At 34.7% G+C, this 20,010-nt stretch overlaps 1 protein-coding gene across 3 annotated transcripts in view; it reads left to right on the plus strand.

Moving 5' to 3' along the window:
• LOC113511908 (methylcytosine dioxygenase TET) overlaps positions 1-20,010 on the plus strand; it is a 177,270-nt gene that overhangs the window by 140,072 nt on the left and 17,188 nt on the right. For all 3 annotated transcript variants that reach the window (XM_052894489.1, XM_052894491.1, XM_052894490.1), the window contains one exon: positions 19,513-19,701. In XM_052894489.1, the coding sequence (XP_052750449.1) occupies positions 19,513-19,701 (189 nt within the window). The remainder of the gene's footprint in view (positions 1-19,512; positions 19,702-20,010) is intronic.

The following is a 20,010-nucleotide window of genomic DNA, read 5'->3' on the forward strand; positions in this document are numbered from 1 at the left end:
CAAATTTGATACCGAGGTTATAAATCGCATTGGGCGCCTACAATCGATTTTATTTTAATATTTGGCTGTTTACATGTTACCAAATGTTTTTTTTTTTCAAAATAAATATATAAAAATATCGTTTTGATTTTTTTACTATTTTTCCCCGTTAGTAAACACAGTAAAGGGTGCACTTATATATTTTTAATTTGATATAAAAAATCAGGCTTTTAAGGGTTAAGGTATTCTGTATCTTTAGACTTAGGTATAAAAAGTGCTTCATGGGAGAAACACGAATAGGACATAGTTACCCAAACAAACAATTTTTGTACAGTCTCCCTCTGGTTCTTTCTGACATCTCTTACGACTCTCAATTATTGAGAATCGTTTTTGAAGTACAGTTAGATATTCTCTTTATGCAAAACTTATATGTAATAAAATTTTAAGTGTCTTTATATCAGAAATATAAAAAAAAAATAACATGAGCGATGGTCATAAGAGCAATAAAAAGCGAAACAATATTTTTAAAAATATTGTCTGTCAATCTGCCTGTATGTTTGTTTCACCATCACACAAAAACTACTGCACCATATTGGATGCGATTTTCAATGTTGTGTTCCTAAAGATCTAACTTAAAAACGTGTTTGTGTGTTTTATCTTAATAAGCCATAAAAAAATTGGTTTATTTAATTCGTTTTTCTACTTCTGAAATCCACGCATACATTATAACGAATAAAAAAAATAATCATAATAAAAAATTTCGGTACATTTCTGTAATTTTGTCATTCTTAGTTACAATAGCCTATTGCATTTTTATGTACATTTCTAATTTTAAGACACATTGTATCCGCGAAAGTTCGATATCTACGTCGTAGGGGGCTATGGGGGATGGGGGTGCATGCCAACGGGAGGGGGGCGGTCGATGGGTCAACGACCCCGGGTGGATTTCGATGCCACCCCGTGCCGCCTTCGACTTATTTATTTATTAAAATTTCGTACTTTATATCGCTCCCGTATTAATAAATGTTTAACATTTTACCCAACTCGCTATAAACATTGGATATAACAAAATTAAGTGGAATTTATTTCTGCTTTCGAACAAGCTTGACGATTTTAACTAACTAGACAGTAATTTTGTCTGTAGTAATTGGTTTATTTATAAATCAGATTAAAATTTTTATATAACTATGGTGTCAAACAAGCATATAGCCCGTCTGATGGTAAACGCGGTTACCATCAGGCCTATGGACGCCTGTAACACGAGGGATGTCGCGCGCACGTTGCCGACTTTTAAGAAACTTTAAGAAGTCTATAATAAGACTCTTCAAAAAGGGTTTTTGAAGAATCCCATGCTGTAGTCTCTAGCGAAAGCCCCAGCAGGAAGATTATTGCACAACCTGACTGTTCGCGGAAGGAAGCTCCTTTGAAACCGCACGATGCAAGACCATTCTGGTTGTAAGGTGTGAGGATGGATTCCCTGCCGATGGAGAGCAGTACGATGATGAAATGTGGCTGTAGGCATGTCTTTGAATCCTGAATGTCCTAGCTACGATACATATCAAACAACTCTTTATATTAATTAATTACATACGATCTGTAAAAATTCAAAAGTCGTGCTCATTGCTAAATCGAGCCTTTGTCGTTTACATTTAGTTTTTTTTTTTTTTTTTTATATACAAGAACAGCTCGCTTGATGGTAAGTGGTAACCGTCGCCTATAAACATGAACAATACCATGGACATAACAGAGTATACTGTGTCGACCATGATACCCTCCGTGCGTTCTTCAGCTAGTTATGTATAAAAGAAGAAATTTGTTTTGTAAATGAGACCTACCTATAATTAAGGTAGGATATGAAAGGTCTTTGCCTTCTTTAGCATAAAATAAAAATATAACATTATGAATAATTTATTTAGACAGATTTAAAAGGGTTAACTTTTATATAGCACGACTGGCAGCGTAATGAAACAAATGAAAATTAAAAAATATATAGTTAATTTAAAGGTATCGAACCAAAACATTAACTGAACGTAAATGGAATGTGATTGCATAAAACTAACAAAGATTGGTCTTTAAAACATTAAAATTATTATTAAAAAAAAAAAAACAAATTTGTACCTACTTCGAGTGTAACAGGGACCGACTTGAGAACTAACTCTAGCACTTGCATAAATAATTATCAAAATCGGATCAGAATTTTCGAAGATATTGCGTAACAACTGCATAAATAGTATCTATTAATGATTAAGATTTTTTTTTCTTAGAAAAATAAGATTTTCCTGTATTTTTGAAATTATATCGTCGATACAAAAACTATAAAGTAGGTATCTACCTTCCTGCCCGTCTTACAATAAGTTAAACTGTTATTTAAGTAACTTTTATACAAGATTTTTTTTTTGTTGATTTTAATCCCCTCAAGATTGAACAAACTTCGGCGAACTTAGTACATTCAATTTTGTAGTTCAATACACCAAGCAAATTAAAAATAAACTGTCGAACTTTATTCCGATGGCTACGAAAATCAAGCGTCAATTCTATTAATTATATGGAATAAACAAAATTAAAAATATCATGTTTCTGAGCAATTCTTTATAAAACAATTCATATACGATCGTGTAAAAAATCTTCCGCTAGAATAATCTTACAATAAATGAAATCCCGCAATTCCCCTCAAGAAAGTTCAATTTATGTTGTTTTTGTGGTCTTGTGATTCTTTCTCTTTCTTTCTTGTATACCAATTTCCAACCTCTCGTTCAACAATCGACTTCGAAGATTCTATTTACAAAACATTTGGTCCGACGTTGCCGTTCCGGGACTGCGTCTGAGTATGTGACGTCATACGCTTACATCGCTTGTCCCTGTCTTATGCATCTCTTTTTAAATAGAGGTCATTTTCCAGCTGTGTAACCTGGAAAGTGGTTCACTCAACAATCTACAAACTCATAATTTTTTTTTATACAACTTAGAATGGCAAACAAGCTGACGGCCCACTTGATGGAAAGCGGTAACCGTCGCCTATAGACATGTGCAGTATCATGAACATAACAGAGTATACTGTTTCACCCATGATACCCCCATGCGTTGCAATTCCTGAGAACTCAGGTGTTGTTCCTCTGTACCCTGAAAATTCACTGCCGTATCCCACCCTCCAAACCGAAACAAAGCCATGCAGACACAACTGTTTTTCAGTAAACACGAATGGAACAGAGGTACCCAAGCAAACAACTTTTGTACAAAGTCTCCATCTGATAAAATTATTATTATGGATGGATGTTTCGTTGAAATAAAACATAATCGTCTAACATAAAACCTTTTATAAATTACCTAATCAAAGTTTTAGAACTACGAGTACTATACCATTTATGCTTTTATCATCGCCGTACACAGACAGAATTTATCCTGTTAATATTGCCTTTTAGAAAGTGCCAGTAGTTTAATAACATCTATATCAAATTATTTGGCTTTAAACTGTCATATTTGAACCTTCAATGCAATATCAACAATGTCATGTTTGGATATGATGAACGGATGTTTTAGAAACATTCGGGCAAATTATTAACAATTGTTGCCGTAATCAATTGTTATTTGATAAACATTCTATTCTATTGTTATCGGACGATAGTGTAACATTAGAATGTTGTAGAAATTGTAATGCATCTTGTCTAAATGCATCTATTATTTCATGATCTATTCAACTTTTTTTAGAAGCATTTCTAGTGTATAGTTCGTTATTTTAATTTAATACTAGTGGAACATGCAAATAAGCTGGCAGCCCACATAACGAAGTACCATGACCAGTCTATGTCATTACTTTTTCGTCCATTTTCCTATTATTTGCATTCGATTGTATTTGCATGCGTATCCTTATCTTAACTTAATCATCCTGTTTAACACTGTTCTAATATTAATATCTTCTTTCTCGCAATCTTTTTTTAATCTTCTCTCTTTGTATCCATCTACATTTAATCATAGCCTATCTGTGGGTACATAAATCAGGCCATATGTGTCGTCATACTATACTGCCCTATGGTTTGAATTCCTTCGGTGTTACTTCGAAATTCGTAATGTCTTAGACATTATTCTTCTATTATTTTCTTTCAAGTTGAACGAATTAGAAACCGGTGGTACATATAAAGAAAAGAGAATTTATTTAAAAGCTTATATAAAAGGTTTAAGTCAAAATAATTTGATCATAATTTTAATGGAATGAAGGCTATTTTAATTTCTCCCTATATTAAGATTAAGAGGATCGCCGTATGTGTCCCGGCATAGAATAGGCCACCCCCTTCCTTTCCCGTTTGTGTCGTAAGAGGCGACTAAGGGACGGCTAAGGAATGGGCAGAGGCACCTCCCCTTAAAACATCTCTAAAAGCCTGAGGTTGCCAATCCGTCTGCTAAGCGTGGTAACTACTGGCCAAACTTTTTTTTTTACAACACAGGGGCCAAACGAGCATGCGGCTCACCTGATGGTAAGTGACTACCACCGCCCATGGTCACCCACAACACCAACGGCATTGTAGGTGTGCTGCCGGCCTTTTAAAAGGGAATATGGCCTTTTCTTGAAGGTTATGTTGTCGTATCGGTTCGGACGGAAATACTGCTGGTGGAAATTGATTCCAAAGAGTCGTTGTGCGTGGGAGAAAATGCCTTATTTCCTTATTGGGAAAGCTTATGTCCAAAAGTGGACAGTATAGGGCTGAAATAATAATATTATAAATGCGAACGTTTGTAACGATGGATAAATATGATGATGAAAGAGTACCTGTGTTATTCTTTGACGCAAAAACTATTGAACGGATTTGAACTAAATTTGATAATGTGTTGGTTGAAGCCATAGGATACAGCTAGTATAGAAACGTATGCTAGCTATCATACAAAATTACAATCCGTAAGCAGTTACTGTATGTTTACAATGTTATCTAATTTATCAATTTATATGTAAATAAGTTCGCAGTACTTTATCTCTTACATATTATTTATTATTACCACGGTGAACCAGTACGTTGTCAGACATTGAATGTATTAAATGGACAAGGTAAATATAACATGACAATTAGTGCCTATGATCTCAAGGTAAATTCTATTAAAAGTATTGTGAGCTACTTAACTGTGCAGTAGACGGGGAAACTCTGAGTTGATGATCATTAATTGATAATTTCCGTGGTTACGAATGTGATATAGGTGAGTTAAGATTGTATGATAGCGTATATTTCAGAGATATTTTCTCTCACGAACATTCAGGTTATGGAATGAGCTCCCTGGAGGTTTTCCCAAGAAACTACAGCATGGGGTTCTTCAAAAGAGGGGTAAAGAAGTTTCTCCAGGGTCGGCAAGGCGCGCGTAATACCTCTGGTATTGCAGGCGTTCATAGGTGGGCCATCAGGTAGGCCGTATGCTTGTTTGCCACCTCAGTGGTATAAAAAAAAATTAAAAATAAAAATTCTTAGGGCAATCTAAGCAGTTGAATCAAAAGCAAAACCGTTGTTTGATATATCATTGGGAATTTCATCATCATCATAGTTGTTGGTCTATCAGCCATTAACTGTCCACTGCTGAACATAAGCCTTCCCCTTGGGGGGTTTTTCCAGTAGATACCACACTTGGCAGGCGTATTGGCAACCGCAGTTACGCTTTAGAGATGCTTTAAGAGGGACGCTGCTGCCTATCCCTCGTTCTCCGTTAGTCGTCTCTTACGACTCCCACGGGAAAGGAAGGGTTGGCCTATTATTCTATGTCGGGACCACCGTAGAGGGAAATATATTCAGCAATAAATAGAGGGCAGTTAAATTATATTGTACACTGTCATGCATAGAACCGTCGTTATAAATTGGACCACTTCCACATAGCGCAGTGGTAGATATGTTTTGCATAAATCAAATCTACGAACTTCCGTAAATTGTGCCTGGTGTGGGTGGTGTCGTCATTTGTTCCTGGTTCGGTTTCTCATAAAACATCCTCGAACTAGGTAGAACGTAATTTCTATACCAGACACTAGTAAGGTGTTATTTTATGGACAGATTTTAAATTTAATATATCCTTATATTTAATACTAGCGGCCCGTCCCGGCTTCGCACGGGTGGACATTTTTACATTTTAAAAAATGGCCATTAAGGCTGCACACGCGACGGAAGCTTAAAAATGGAGTAACTCTCCCGTTTTCCCAACATTTACCTTCACTGCTCTGCTCGTATTGATCGTAGCGTGATGAAAAGTATACTATAATCTGCCCAGGAGTATAAAGAATAATTGTACCAAGTTTCGTTAAAATCTGTCGAGTAGTTTTTGTTTCTATAACGAATATACAGACAGGCAGACAGACAAAAATTAGTATACGCTGATAGTTATTTTGGGAATATATTTCATGTACAGAATTGACCTATCTATAGATTTATTATAAGTATAGATAGATAATCGGCGACGATTAAAGTAATAACACTTCCCATCAAATGGGCCGTCAGCTTGTTTGCCATTCTAAGTTGCAAAAAAAACCTTATTTATTCAGTACTCTGTCCGTTTTTACAGACTCTGTGAAGCAATTCTTTCATTGAAAACGCGCTCGCATTTAAATACTTTATTTTACTTTCATACACTTATCCCACTTCTGTATTTATATATATCAGAATAAACAGCTGCATTTTTAGCTGAATTTTTTTTTATACAACTTAGAATGGTAAACAAGCTGACGGCCCACCTGATGGAAAGTGGTAATATAGACATGCCGTCGCCTATAGACATGAGCAGTAGCATGGACATAACAGAGTATACTGTTTCGCCCATAATACCCCCCATGCGTTGCCATTCCTGAGGACTCAGATGTTATTCCTCTGTACCCAGTAAATTCACGCCGTATCCCACCCTTCAAACCGAAACACAGCCATGCAAACACAATTGCTTCACGGTTGAAACACGAATGGGACAGAGGTACCCAAACAATCGACTTTTGTACAAAGTCTCCCTCTAGTAGATTTATCTATCTATCTTTATTTACAACCATTCCATATTATTTGTTATATGACGAAGTTATGTTTGCGTTACATTACATTTTTTTATTATTGACATAAAACCAACAAAAACAAATATCTATGAGGAGGCTACAGATAAAGGCCATCAAATTCCGTAGTTTATTATTTATCCTAACCAAATAATAAAATTCCGTGCGGCTTATAATATCAGCTATGACATTGAAACCTCTTCTAAATTCTGTCCACATAGATATGACAGAGACGTTAAGCATGCCCGGAAGCAAACAATTCGACATAATACATGGAAGGTTAAAGATCAATCGGAGTACAATAGTTTCAATCATCGTGAACGATGTCTCGATTTATTTATTGGACACTGATCGGTGAATGTGAAATATTGATATAATATATGTAATTTACGATGTCAATGTAAACGTATTGCCTATAAGAGAATAGTATAGGAATATGTGCAGGCTAATCATAAAGTAAAAGGAAGAGTTAGTAATAGAGCAGAACAGAAAGTACTTGTTTCTTTTTTTTATGGGTGAAAATGGTATGGTAACTCCGCCTGCGCTAACGGGATACGCTGGCGGAGCACCAGTGAAGGGTGATGGATGAGAATGAAAACAGGCCAGTTAGCCTATCATGATAAATTCATCAGGAATTAACCATGATAGTTTCCAGGGAGAACCGCGAGGAGGTCGACCTGGTTGGGTATATTGTTAGCAATGGGATTCTCAGTCTCCATTACTAACAATCTCTTTCCCCCCAAAGAAAGTACTTGTTAACGTGGCACACCGGGAAAAAAATAGATTTGGCAATATTGAAACATAAATATTGATTAAGATCCTGAATAGGTCAGTTGATCAGGTAATCTTAATATTTTAAAATCCCGTACTGCGATATTTGCTGACGCTAATCTCCGAAATCGCTCGACTGATTTTAATATTTCTATTTAAAAATGTACCTATATTGTTTGTGCCTTGATTGGCTTGAGAGATGAAATATTTTTATCCAATAAGTAACAAACCCAATAGGCAGTTATAATATTTTCCGGGGCAGCTAATATATAATACAACTTAAATTATACGTAGACTAAATAAAATGAAGAAAATATGTTTTTAATTAATTCAAAGTGAACATTTTTTTTATTTACCACGAACAACAAACATTTTGGCACGACACAACATTTTTCTGAATTCTATAATACTTTTGTTTTCATTTTCATAAATGAAAATGTATTTATAAATTATTCAGTTGGCAAATGTACCTTTTAAAGAGTATTTGCATCACAAATATTCAATACTTAATTCAAAGACGAAGTATAAATTTTTCTTAACAAAAAAAAACACAAGACCAAGTCGAATATCATTCAGCCTTATTTATGGTTGAATAAAATGCTCGTAATTATGCTATTTATATGTGTTATGGCTTTGTATTTTGTGGAAATGAGATTCATTATCTTTTTGCTTTTAGCCTTCAAAATTGTTTGGATAACATTGAATGGTAAACTATTGCCACAATGACAGCAATTATCTAATTTAATATTTACACTGTTTACTTAACATTGTTCTTGCTTATTTTTATTGCAATATATAAAAAGTCTGTTTTTCCTTTGTTTTGTGAAGTGAGGGTTTTTTATATTTCGTCAGTGGTAGAAATTTCGAGATAATGCGGAAAAAACTACAGGTAATATAGGTATAGCTATTTTATTATCATTAAGTGGCGCAAATAAGAATAAATAAATAAAATAGTTATCTTTTGAAAAAAGTTATATATATATATAAAGATTAAAGTACGGGACTTGATCAAGCACCACATTGCTTTTTTAATGGGTGATAATGGAATGGTGACACCGATTGCGCTAACGATATAGGTTGGTTGAAGATGAAAAGGCTAGTTAGCCTATCACGATCAATTCATCTGGAATTAAACACGATGGTTGCCAGGTAGAACCGCGAGGATATGGAACTGGCAGGGTATATTGCTAGCAATGGTGTTGGTAGTCCCCATTTCTAACAATCTCCTTTCTCCAACACATTATTGGAAAATGTCTAATAATAGTACTTATATAAAGATTTTCTCGTAAGATGTTTGAATTGGCATGCCTTTGGACCGGGTTAAGAAAACAATACTAGCAATATAATCAAGTATAAAACCATTCTTATGTATGTATAACATACATACATACATACATTCATATCTATCACGCCTGTCTCCCATTAGGGTAGGCAGAAACAATGGAACGCCAAATGCTTCGAATCAAACAAACCTCTTTCGCTTCTTCCACATTCATCAATCTTTTCATACACACTCGCCGGTTACTTTTAATTTGGCCCTTCTTCAGCACGTCGCCTATTTGGTCGACATACGTCCGTCTAGGGTGACCCCTACCGACATCTCCATTTATTCTTGCTCGATAAATCTCTTTCGTAATTCTTCTTTATGTATAACATAACAATATAATATAATATAAATAAATAAATATTATTATTACAGTAAATATATTGAGCTATATATGAAGTACCACCTACTTCCTCTTAAGTACCGTCGCGAAATAGCTAATTTGTTATTCTTAATGAAAATTGGCAATGGTTCAATCGATTGTCCTGATTGTTATATCAACTCTCTCTGCGTGTCCCAACCAAACCATTAGGGGGAAAGGGATTGTTAGTAATGGAGACTGAGAATCCCATTGCTAGCAATATACCCAACCAGGTCGACCTCATCGCGGTTCTCCCTGGAAACTATCATGGTTAATTCCTTATGAATTCATCATGATGGGCTAACTGGCCTGTTTTCATTCTCATCTATCACCCTTCACTGGTGCTCCGCCGGCGTATCCCGTTAGCACAGGCGGGGTTACCACTCCATTTTCACCCATCAAAAAAAAAACCAAACCATTAAGATTAAATGCCACCTTATTTCTTCCATTTCTTTCCACTAACTATGGAAAACATTCATATCTCTGGCGTGCAAGTAATAAATTTAATAAAATATGTAGAGATCTCGATTTAGATTTATTTAATTCTAAGATAGAATCCGCAAGACGCGTGCCGAGTCAGTTGTTCTTTGATAATTCATCTTTGAACGTGTTATTTCAACTTTTTATTTTATATAACTGCCTACCTATAATGTTTGTACTACTATAATGTTACTCTAAATTTAGTTGATTGTAAGTATTAGCGATATCATGTGCATTTAGTTAAATCTTGTTTTTATTTGCGAAAACCTGTAATTGGCTTTTTGTCTTTACTGTCTTTTTTTATTATGAATTTTTTTAAAAGTTGGTTTTTCTTTAATATAAAATAAATAATACAAACACCACATGCTCTTACACTCTTACCCTCTTATGTAATTTCTAAAAAAAAGTAATCGTGAAAGAGTGGTATTAATGTGGTAATTGTTGATGGTAACTCCTGCTTTGTAACAAAAAAGAATAAGCACAGATTTGTTTTTAATTTTTGCCAAATTCTTGCAATCTCGTGGCGGCACTAAAGAAGTCGATAAAAAAACTATATATTTGATATGAACGTTATCAGATATTAAGGCTACATTGATAAAATAATGTTATTTAAATACTTAACACCGATAAGACATGACAAACATAGTAACAAACGTTAATGTGTATATGATTGTAATAAAATTTGATAAAACCATTATTTTTATTACATAACATCGTCAGAGATTAGATTTTTCAATCGACTTAAAAGAAAAGAGGTTCTGAATTCGATTGTATTTTTTTATATATATAAATGTTACCTTATAACTCCGTTTGTTATAAATTGATTTGAAAATTTTAGTTAGATTTTTTGTCTGAAAGAATTATACTTATAGATTGGTCTCAAAAAAATTGATTAAGAATAAATTCAATAGTTTAATTCTAAATCAAAATACTGGTTTTGTCACGATTAAAATTGTTTTTTTTTTTTTTATGGAACGCAATGTTAGTTTATTTAATACTAATAGTCTATTATAGTAATTCACAGTATTTACATTTTGTTTTATACAACTTAGAATGGCAAACAAGCTAACGGTCCACCTGATGGAAAGTGGAACCGTCGCCTACAGACATGAGCAGTACCATGGACATAACAGAGTATACTGTTTCGCCCATGATACCCCTCATGTGTTGCCATTCCTGAGAACTCAGGTGTTATTCCTCTGTACCCTGTAAATTCACGCCATATCCCACCCTTCAAACCGAAACACAGCCATGCAAACACAACTGCTTCACGGTTAAAACACGAATAGGACAGAGGTACTCAAGCAATCAACTTTTGTACAGTCTCCCTCTGATAAAAACCTATTCCTTTGTGCATGTTTATACATATTATATTACCCTAAATGTTAATTTATGATCGTGATAGACCGGGCTAGGTGATGAGGTGCTAATTGAAAATCAACTCTTTGGCTTCTGCATGAACTCTAAGCTGAATTGGCATCCTTTGACATTTCCATAACGCTGACCGATTTCAATTAAACTTTATATATAAATGTAAACTTTTTTTCTATTTTTTTTTTATAATATTGATGTTAATTGCAGTCTAAGTGTATGTAAATGTTGTGGATTATTGAAATAAATTTTCATTAATTAATTCATAATAATCCTAAGGTACATTTGATATCGTATATGCTTGAAAATGTTCATATAATTTTTCGTGCCGTACTTAATTGAACCAAACTAAATTGTTTTCTTTTTATTATTGGCCGTAGATTGAAATTTATTAACAAAAAGTGTTAACTTTGACAATCGGTATTTTCTCGATCCACGATCTCACCCGGCCAGTATAAAAATAGCCGCGGGCCAACGTGGTGTACACGTGCTAAACAGCTTGTACAACGGGTTACAAGTGCTGTCAGGGTTGCCAGTTTAGGTAATTTTTTCAAATTTTAAGGAAAATCTTTCGTCTTTTAAAAATGGAAAAATTTTTGGAAAGTAAACACTGTAGCGAATCTAGGAATTTATTTGTAATATTCATATTAGTTAATAATAATGAAAGTATAATTCGCCAGAATTTTAGGCTAATAAACTGAAAATCTTACAGTCTCAGTCTTCTTCTCTTTTAATCTTCTCTCTCCTCTCAATCTTATTTATCTTAAATCTTAATCTTATCTCTTATCAATCTTATCTTCTTGTTTTTTGACATATAAAATCTATGACAGTTAATAACTAAAATAAATAACTAAAACTAAATGGCATTACGACATTATTTTTTATTTTTTAGTAGTAGCAAACGTGCCAAATCAGCGCAGAGATGGATAATGAATCTTTCGTTATTGTTTGTAGCTGTTACGTTACTTGATAAAATGTTTAATTGTAGTTGGGTAAAATAGATGAAAATGTTATAATTTTAGAGGACAAATATTTGAAATTTGAGGAGAAATAACAAATCGCATCTGGCAACGCTGAGTGCTACAAATTGTACAGTCAATTCTGTTTGTATTACACTACCGGCCACGTGAACTACGTCACACAATACTCGACCGTGTAATGTAATAATGTACATGGACTCTTTGTTATTTATATTAGCCATTATTCAGTAAAACATTCACGTAAAATGTTAGATAACATCAAATAACGTATGTACATTTTTAAGCGCAAATTGCCCAAAAAATATCTGTTTATTTTGTGCCGATTCTCAACTTTCTTCTTCCTGCCCTTGTCCCATTTATTAGTTAGCGTAATATTCTTTTCTCTCTTATCCATCTCCATTTCTAGTCACATCCATAGTATAGGTCCATCCAATTCTTTTTAAATCTTCCTCTTCTCTTATAGACAACCAAATTCATTCTTCCTGAATCGATTTCGAATATTAGATTCTGACTCCCGCCCCGTGTGTTTTTATGCAGAGCAGAAGCTGATTGTTGCTAAGTAAAATTTTCTTGTAAACACACTTCTATTATTAGGGATTTGAGCATTATTCTTCATCTGCGCAAACCTTTATGGACGACGATTACTGTTTTTTTTTTTTTAATGGATGATAATGGAATGGTAACCCCACCCGCGCTATCGGTATACACCGGCGGGGCACCAGTGAAGGATGATAGGTGAGGATGAAGTAGGTTAGTTAGCCCATCGTGACGAATTCAACAAGAAATGTTCACGATGGTTTCCAGGGGAAACCACGTGGAGGTCGACCTAATAAGGCATATTGCTAGCAATAAGGCTGCCAAACTCCATTACTAACAATCCCTTTCCCCCCGACGATTACTGTTATCCTGATTAATTATCATCATCATATCAGCTTTTAACTGTCCACTGCTGAACATAAACCTCCCTCTTGGGGGGTTTTGCCAATTGCCACGTTTAGCAAGCGGATTGCCAACTGCAGTCAGGCTTTGGAGGTATTTTAAGAAGGACGCTGCTGTCCATCTCTCGCCCTCCCTTAGCCGCCTCTTACGACACCCACGAGAAAGGAAGGAGTGGCCTATTCCATGCTGAGACCACACAACTAGATTCCAGATCAATTAATAGTTTAAACTCTACTTATCTTCTCTTTACATAGGTCTTCTGTGCTGTCACGTACTCATACCACTCTTCCAGCTTTAATAAATTAACCAGTGGTGATTGAGCCGTCACATACTATAAAGCGTTATCGTGCCCCATTTTCAGTCCCATCATCACGTCGCTCGTTGACTGAACACCATTAATTTTTGGGCGCGTCGTGTGTTTATCTGATAACGTTATCTAATTAGGTCGTCATCGTCACGTGACCGTCACGACTTTAACGCCTTTGCCTTTGCTGCGTTGATAATCAAACTTAAATTTTAAACGGCATCTCAACGCATAATCTTATTTTGTTCCAAAAAGTATTTTACATTTCTTAATTATTTCTTTATATTACATTTATTTTTATGGCAAACAAGGCCCACCTGATAGTAAATGGTAACCGTCGCCTATAGACATGAGCAGTAATATGGACATGACAGAGTATACTGTATCACCCATGAAACCCTTCATACGTTACCATTCCTGAGTACTAAATTGTTTATACCTTTGTTCCCTGTAATTCCATAGGAATAAAATAAACAAAATAAATAATAATAACATAAAAGTAATCATTGTCAATAAGAAAAAATAATCGAACTGTAGAATAAATCATCAGACGATTTTATTTTTTTAATAAAGAATACACCGAAAATTTAAGGAAGTACTAACAACGACCAGTAACACGAGTACATACTTGTTTTACAAAATACTACACAACATATCAGTAAAATATACGCACAACTGACGGAATAATAATTTAATGAAACATAAAACAACACACAATGCCATTATCGTGAAATACACCGTATAAATCAACGGGAAAAATAAACAATAGCGTTATTATTTTCTAAACTCCGGTTGAAATTAATTCGCGAGTCGTACAAAATTTGGATTTTACGCGTTGACTCCGTGCCAAAGAGATCAAAGGTGGGAACGACCTTGGCCCAAAGCGTTACTGCCGTTACAAACACGTCACCGATCGAGCGATCGTATTGACACCTACTGGTCGTTAAAGATTTTTAAAAATTTTAAATTTGAAATTAGAATCTAATATGAACATAGTCTATATTGGATTCCAAATTCAAATATGTTTAACCTACGTTAGTACTGACTACCCTTAATGTATATGTTACAGTGTTATGCGAAATGTGAATACGGGAGCTAAAATTAAAATAGTTAACAATTTCGTTCAATCCCTGTACTGGAATTGACAATCGCTGCAAATTTATTTCGTAAATATTTAATAGCAAATGTCAATCACATAAAATTATTAATTTCAATATTTACAATTGAATGTAGTGAGAGCTATTTAACTTCATCGAAAATTTATTTAAAAAATCTCTTTAAGTGACATATCTCACAAATATTTTAACGGTTTTTACCACCACGCAGGTGGCTATATTTGTTTTAGAGTGAAATCGCTTAAAATTGGTGGAAACAATACCTCCAACCACAGATCACCACTTAACGACTTTGTCACAACAACCAAAAACAATTAAATAAAGTCCGAAGCCAGTTGCACAAGTTGGACAAAAGCGGAGTTTACAGGGCCGCCGGACTTGGCGCCCAACAAAAGGTCTTTGTTTGCACTTTAATGTACGGCGCGCTTTGTCGTCCAGCGCAAATTTTGAATTATCGCCCAACAATTTACGTGTAAATGGATGCATCTCAAGTTTAATTTTAGCTACGTTGACCTCGATTTTGACAAATTAAATATTATTAGTAGGTCCGCTGTAAATTTAGTGACTCATAGAAGAACAGCTATCTCTGTACCTTCCCCGCGATTGAACGTTTACTAAATGAAGGGATATTTTTCATGAAGGCATCGATACTGTTCAATACCATTCAAGTTTATATACAACGTATTTTTTTTTAAATACAAATCATAACAAGTTGCAAGGCCAGATATAAGTATAGTGGTCAAGTCAAAAACGGCAAGAATTATAAATAATTTGCGTTCTTGGAATGCCAGTGCGAGATGACAGGCGAGGATGAAGTCAAATCAGTCGGTTCATCATGACAGATTCACCAAGAGAATATTGACTCTTTTACCCAGCAGAATAAATAACCTCCCTCCCGTATACTCAAAAGTTGCCACTTTCGTAAGAGAAGTCGACAGCCTCTTTACTAAAACATATTTTAATTTTTATAAAAATTTCAATAGAAATAGTGTAGATAAATAGTCGATAAAAACATCTGCATGATGTCCGCCATGATTTATTATGTAAACAGTAAAATAAAATATAATAGAGATACATTGTTTTCATTAAAAAAATCTTAGAAAAAATAAATAGAATTTAAAATAAAATATGATTTCATACTTAGCTCGAAACATAAAAAGCTCGTTTAACTTTAATAATACCTACGTAACATTATTTTTTATCCAAGCGCCGACTGCAGAGGTAATATAATTTTATGAAAAATAATATTTCGCTATCGTATTTCTTAAAATAAAGCTTTTAAAACTTATTCTTTTTAAAATAGAATAATTTTACCTGGAAACTAAAACCTGCCTCTGGGAAGTTGAGTTATCGACTATTGTGGTGTAATGAACCGAAATAATCACATTAAAATGTATTTCTTGTATTGAAAGACGAACGCGCATTTACTTACTTGTTTAAAAAAAAAACAATACAATATCTTACGCCGTATGGAATTTATAATATTGTACATTTCAGCTTCCCAAGTTTGTTGATTCCTTGTGGTGAAGCCATGGGAACAACCAATAGTGTCCACAGCAATATCAGCATAGAATTATTATAAAAAATTGTACATAAATGTATTGAAACTTTCTGCTATTTTGTAGTAGCAAATTTTTTTTATTGATCATTAACATCATCATCATCATCTCAGCCATTATCTGTCCACTGCTGAACATAGGCCTCCTCCATAGACTGCCATAAGGAACGGTCCGGAACCACCTGCATCCACTGACTCCCTGCAACGCACGATCATTCGCATATTTAGGATTATTTCCTAGGGCGGGCCTGGCCCTTTAAAAATGGCGCTAAATACGTCACCCCTCCCTGACCTCAAACACGCCTATGTTACTGATTGAATTATCCGGTGACAGTTCAATTGGAAAACCTTTGACTATGGTCCGGGGATTCTAAGGTCAAATTCCAGCCAACCTACAAATTTTCTAATTCAAATTTGGGTCATTGCACGACTGCCGAAAAAAGAAGTGTAACGTTTTCAGGTTTCGTGTATGTAGTTCCTTTGTCCCGACGTAACTTCATACTTATTTGGATCGTTAGAATCTTTACATTTCTCGAATGACAGTGGCTATTTGTTAAAAATAATTAGTTTTTCGCAGCATAATTTTTTTTTTTATATAGAACAAAATGTACGATATGATTGTTCCTTACTTAGTGCTTCGGAAGGCGCGTAAGGCCCTTAACCTGTAAACTAAATATCTTAATGTATAAAGAAAATGGCCTAGAAACCGTTGCCTCTTAAACGAGTATTAGTAAGTAGCGTTAGTATTTTTTAATGAATTTAATTATCTCGGTAAAAGCAAGAATTAAATAACCTAAAATGCATTAGACCGAAGAAATGGAAGTCTCACAACTCTACTAAAACGACTCGGCCTCGTTGTGAAAGTGATTTAATTTAAAGATTTCGATTATCATTATAAAAGATGCATCGAACCACATCGAACTATGAAAAATTACTATATTACGGTGCGTTGAACACAAAAGGGCCAAATATGCATACAATAGGCCCCATATTACAATTATTCGGAATTACATTAACAGGGCTGTGCTATGCAGCCAGAAAAAATAAACATTTCAAATTTCGAACGTCCTTTTTTGCAGTTGTGCGCAATCATTTTTGTATTCAATTTCTTTAGAAGTATTAATCTTTAATTTGAAATAACATTGCTAATATCTGTTCTATAAAAAGTAATATCTTTTTAAGACCGCAATGAACATTCGTTGTGCCAGGTGAACTTACTAGGTAACTGCAGCTCTTTCGATTATTGCATCACGTCGAATGCTAGGTGCTGCTTTCATTATTAGAGTTATATATAGTATTATTACTTATATTGCCGTTATATGAATGTTAATCACCCACTATTTATCATTATCAATGTTTTTATTAGTTTTGTTATTTAAATATATTGGCAAATTTATAATTTGTCTCAGTAAACAGAATTCTGAAGTAGTTGAATTGGAACCTATATATATTATAATATATACTCTTATATCTCAATATAATTATTATCAGAATCAGAAACCATATGGAGTGGATAATAAAATTTTTCATTTTCTAACTAGAGGACGGAATGCAGGGCGTCTCCCCACTAAATGGATATTTATTTATTTAAATAATTTTCTTGGCCAAAGAGAATAAGAAAATATGGTACAAAATGCGGACTTAATAATAATTTTCCACCTGTCAACTTTTGGGATAAACAGTGACTCACAACCGCGGTACTTCATTATTGAGATAGATAAAGAAAGAAACAGCTAATAGCTTGCGGGGAATCAATGAATTGGCTCAAGACCGTTCTTTAGACTAAAGAGAACTAAAGAGAACATAGGCTATGTTCAGCAGTGAACAATTAATGATGATGATGATGATTATGAACTAGAAGGAAACTTCGTACGCTTGAAATAAATTACTAATGTTCTTGCAGAGGATTTAAAAAAAAGAACTTGTTTTTTAAGGTTCATTAACTATATGAACTTGATTGCTTCATCTGTCGTAAAAATATTAATAATTTACTAGCTATGTTCGTATTTCAGTATTTCTACGCGAATAACCATTATTGCAAATAACACTTATTACTCTGTAATAATAACCTATAATTTATAAATCTATTCCTACAATTTAAATTTCCTTTCCAATTTTAAATTATTGCGAAGCGCGTTCCAACACCTTCCAATCAGAGCGCACGATTCGAAAAAGGAAGTCTATCGTGCATGATAGAGCATTACCGTTATTAACTTCTAGTTAGTTCTAGCAAATCGGATAGTATTTCATTTTATTCCGGAAATTTATCGGTGTATTTACAGTACATTTGAAACTAGGCCGAGATAGATTTGCTACAGTTAACTGAGTGACCCATTTTGTATGCAATGATTGTATGTTGATGTTGTTTGAACTACGCTTATGATCGTTAAACGCACCTATTGTAATATTTAATAGTATTGTAATATACCTAAAATATGCCTAATTAATAAGAAATTATTCTTATGATTGACTTAACGTTAATAATCAATTAATCCCGAGAATTAACAGTATGGGAACGCAATACAATATAGTAATAAAGAAGAAAGAAATCTCGAAATAAAACTTATACCACGCCACCTGGCCAGCAATCTTGCTTTACTAATTAGCTTTGCATGGGATAATATAGTTATTATTAAATTTTATAGCACTAGCCGTTTCGACCATGAAACAGTATGTAAAGTATCATCATCATCATCATCATCATCGTCATATCGACCATCTATTGCCCACTGCTGAACATAGGCCTCACCCAAAAGAAGGGTTTCGCCAGTAGTTTCCACGCTTGACAGGCGAATTATCAACCGCAATTAGATTTTGGTGACGTTTCGACTGAGACGCTGCTGCCCATCCCTCGACTATTAAGTTCGCTGTGGATGTCGTAAGAGGCGACTATCTTACGATACGCACAGGAAGGAAGGAAGGAAGGAGTAGGCCATTCTATGCCGGGACCATACGGCTTTTGTAACCATACGGTTTAAGTAGGATTAATTTTGAAAAATTTTTATTTTCACTAAAAATCTCATTAACCCATATTCATCCACTATTAAAGATTGCCCCGCCTATTCTTACCTGGTTACCACATAGAACAGTCTCAAGCCAATTAACTGCATATTTCTCTTCCTTTGCAACATTAAGGTTGTCTCTTCGAATCTTAGGAACTTCATATATTTACTACCTGTAATCCATTTATCCAAAAATAAAGATAAAAATGCTCATGCCTATAATTCGTATTCCTAATAAGGCAATTAGAAGCATTGTTGGTGAACGTTATACTCGACTCAATCTATGATTCGCTCACATTTATCATCCATTATTATCTAACTGGCAACCCTGTTACAGAGTTACCGTGGCCGCAAACCACTCGGCACCGGCGTCCCTGGTGCCCCGACCGTGCCCGGCGTGCCCGGTCTGAGCCCCGGCGTGCCTGCCGCGGCGTCCCCGAGTCCAGCCCCGCAAGCCCCCGCCGCGCCCAGCCCTGCCCCGGCCACCACGCCAGGCATGAAGCAGGAGCACCCCAGTCAGCCCATGGTAAGTTTTAGAATCTGCCTTCACATATGGCTTTTATGAATTTGTAATTGGATATTGATATAGTTTTTTTTTTTTTTAAATCAGAATTAGGGATTAACTTTGTTCGTCTGTTTTATTTTAAACTAAGTTATTACTGGTCTTTTATTAGTGAAAAAACAAAAGCCTAATTAAGTCCCTAATGCCTAAACTTTGATTTCATCATATCTATCGTTTACTGTCCATTGCTAAACATAGGTCTCTGCTGAGGGGCAGTAGTTGCCCATTTAAATGCCCTTTAAATACCCTTAGTCGCCTGTTTCAACACCCAAT

Source organism: Galleria mellonella, unplaced genomic scaffold (assembly GCF_026898425.1).
Source record: "Galleria mellonella isolate WM207_F2 unplaced genomic scaffold, CSIRO_AGI_GalMel_v1 utg213, whole genome shotgun sequence".
In the NCBI taxonomy this organism is placed as follows: Eukaryota; Metazoa; Arthropoda; class Insecta; order Lepidoptera; family Pyralidae; genus Galleria; species Galleria mellonella.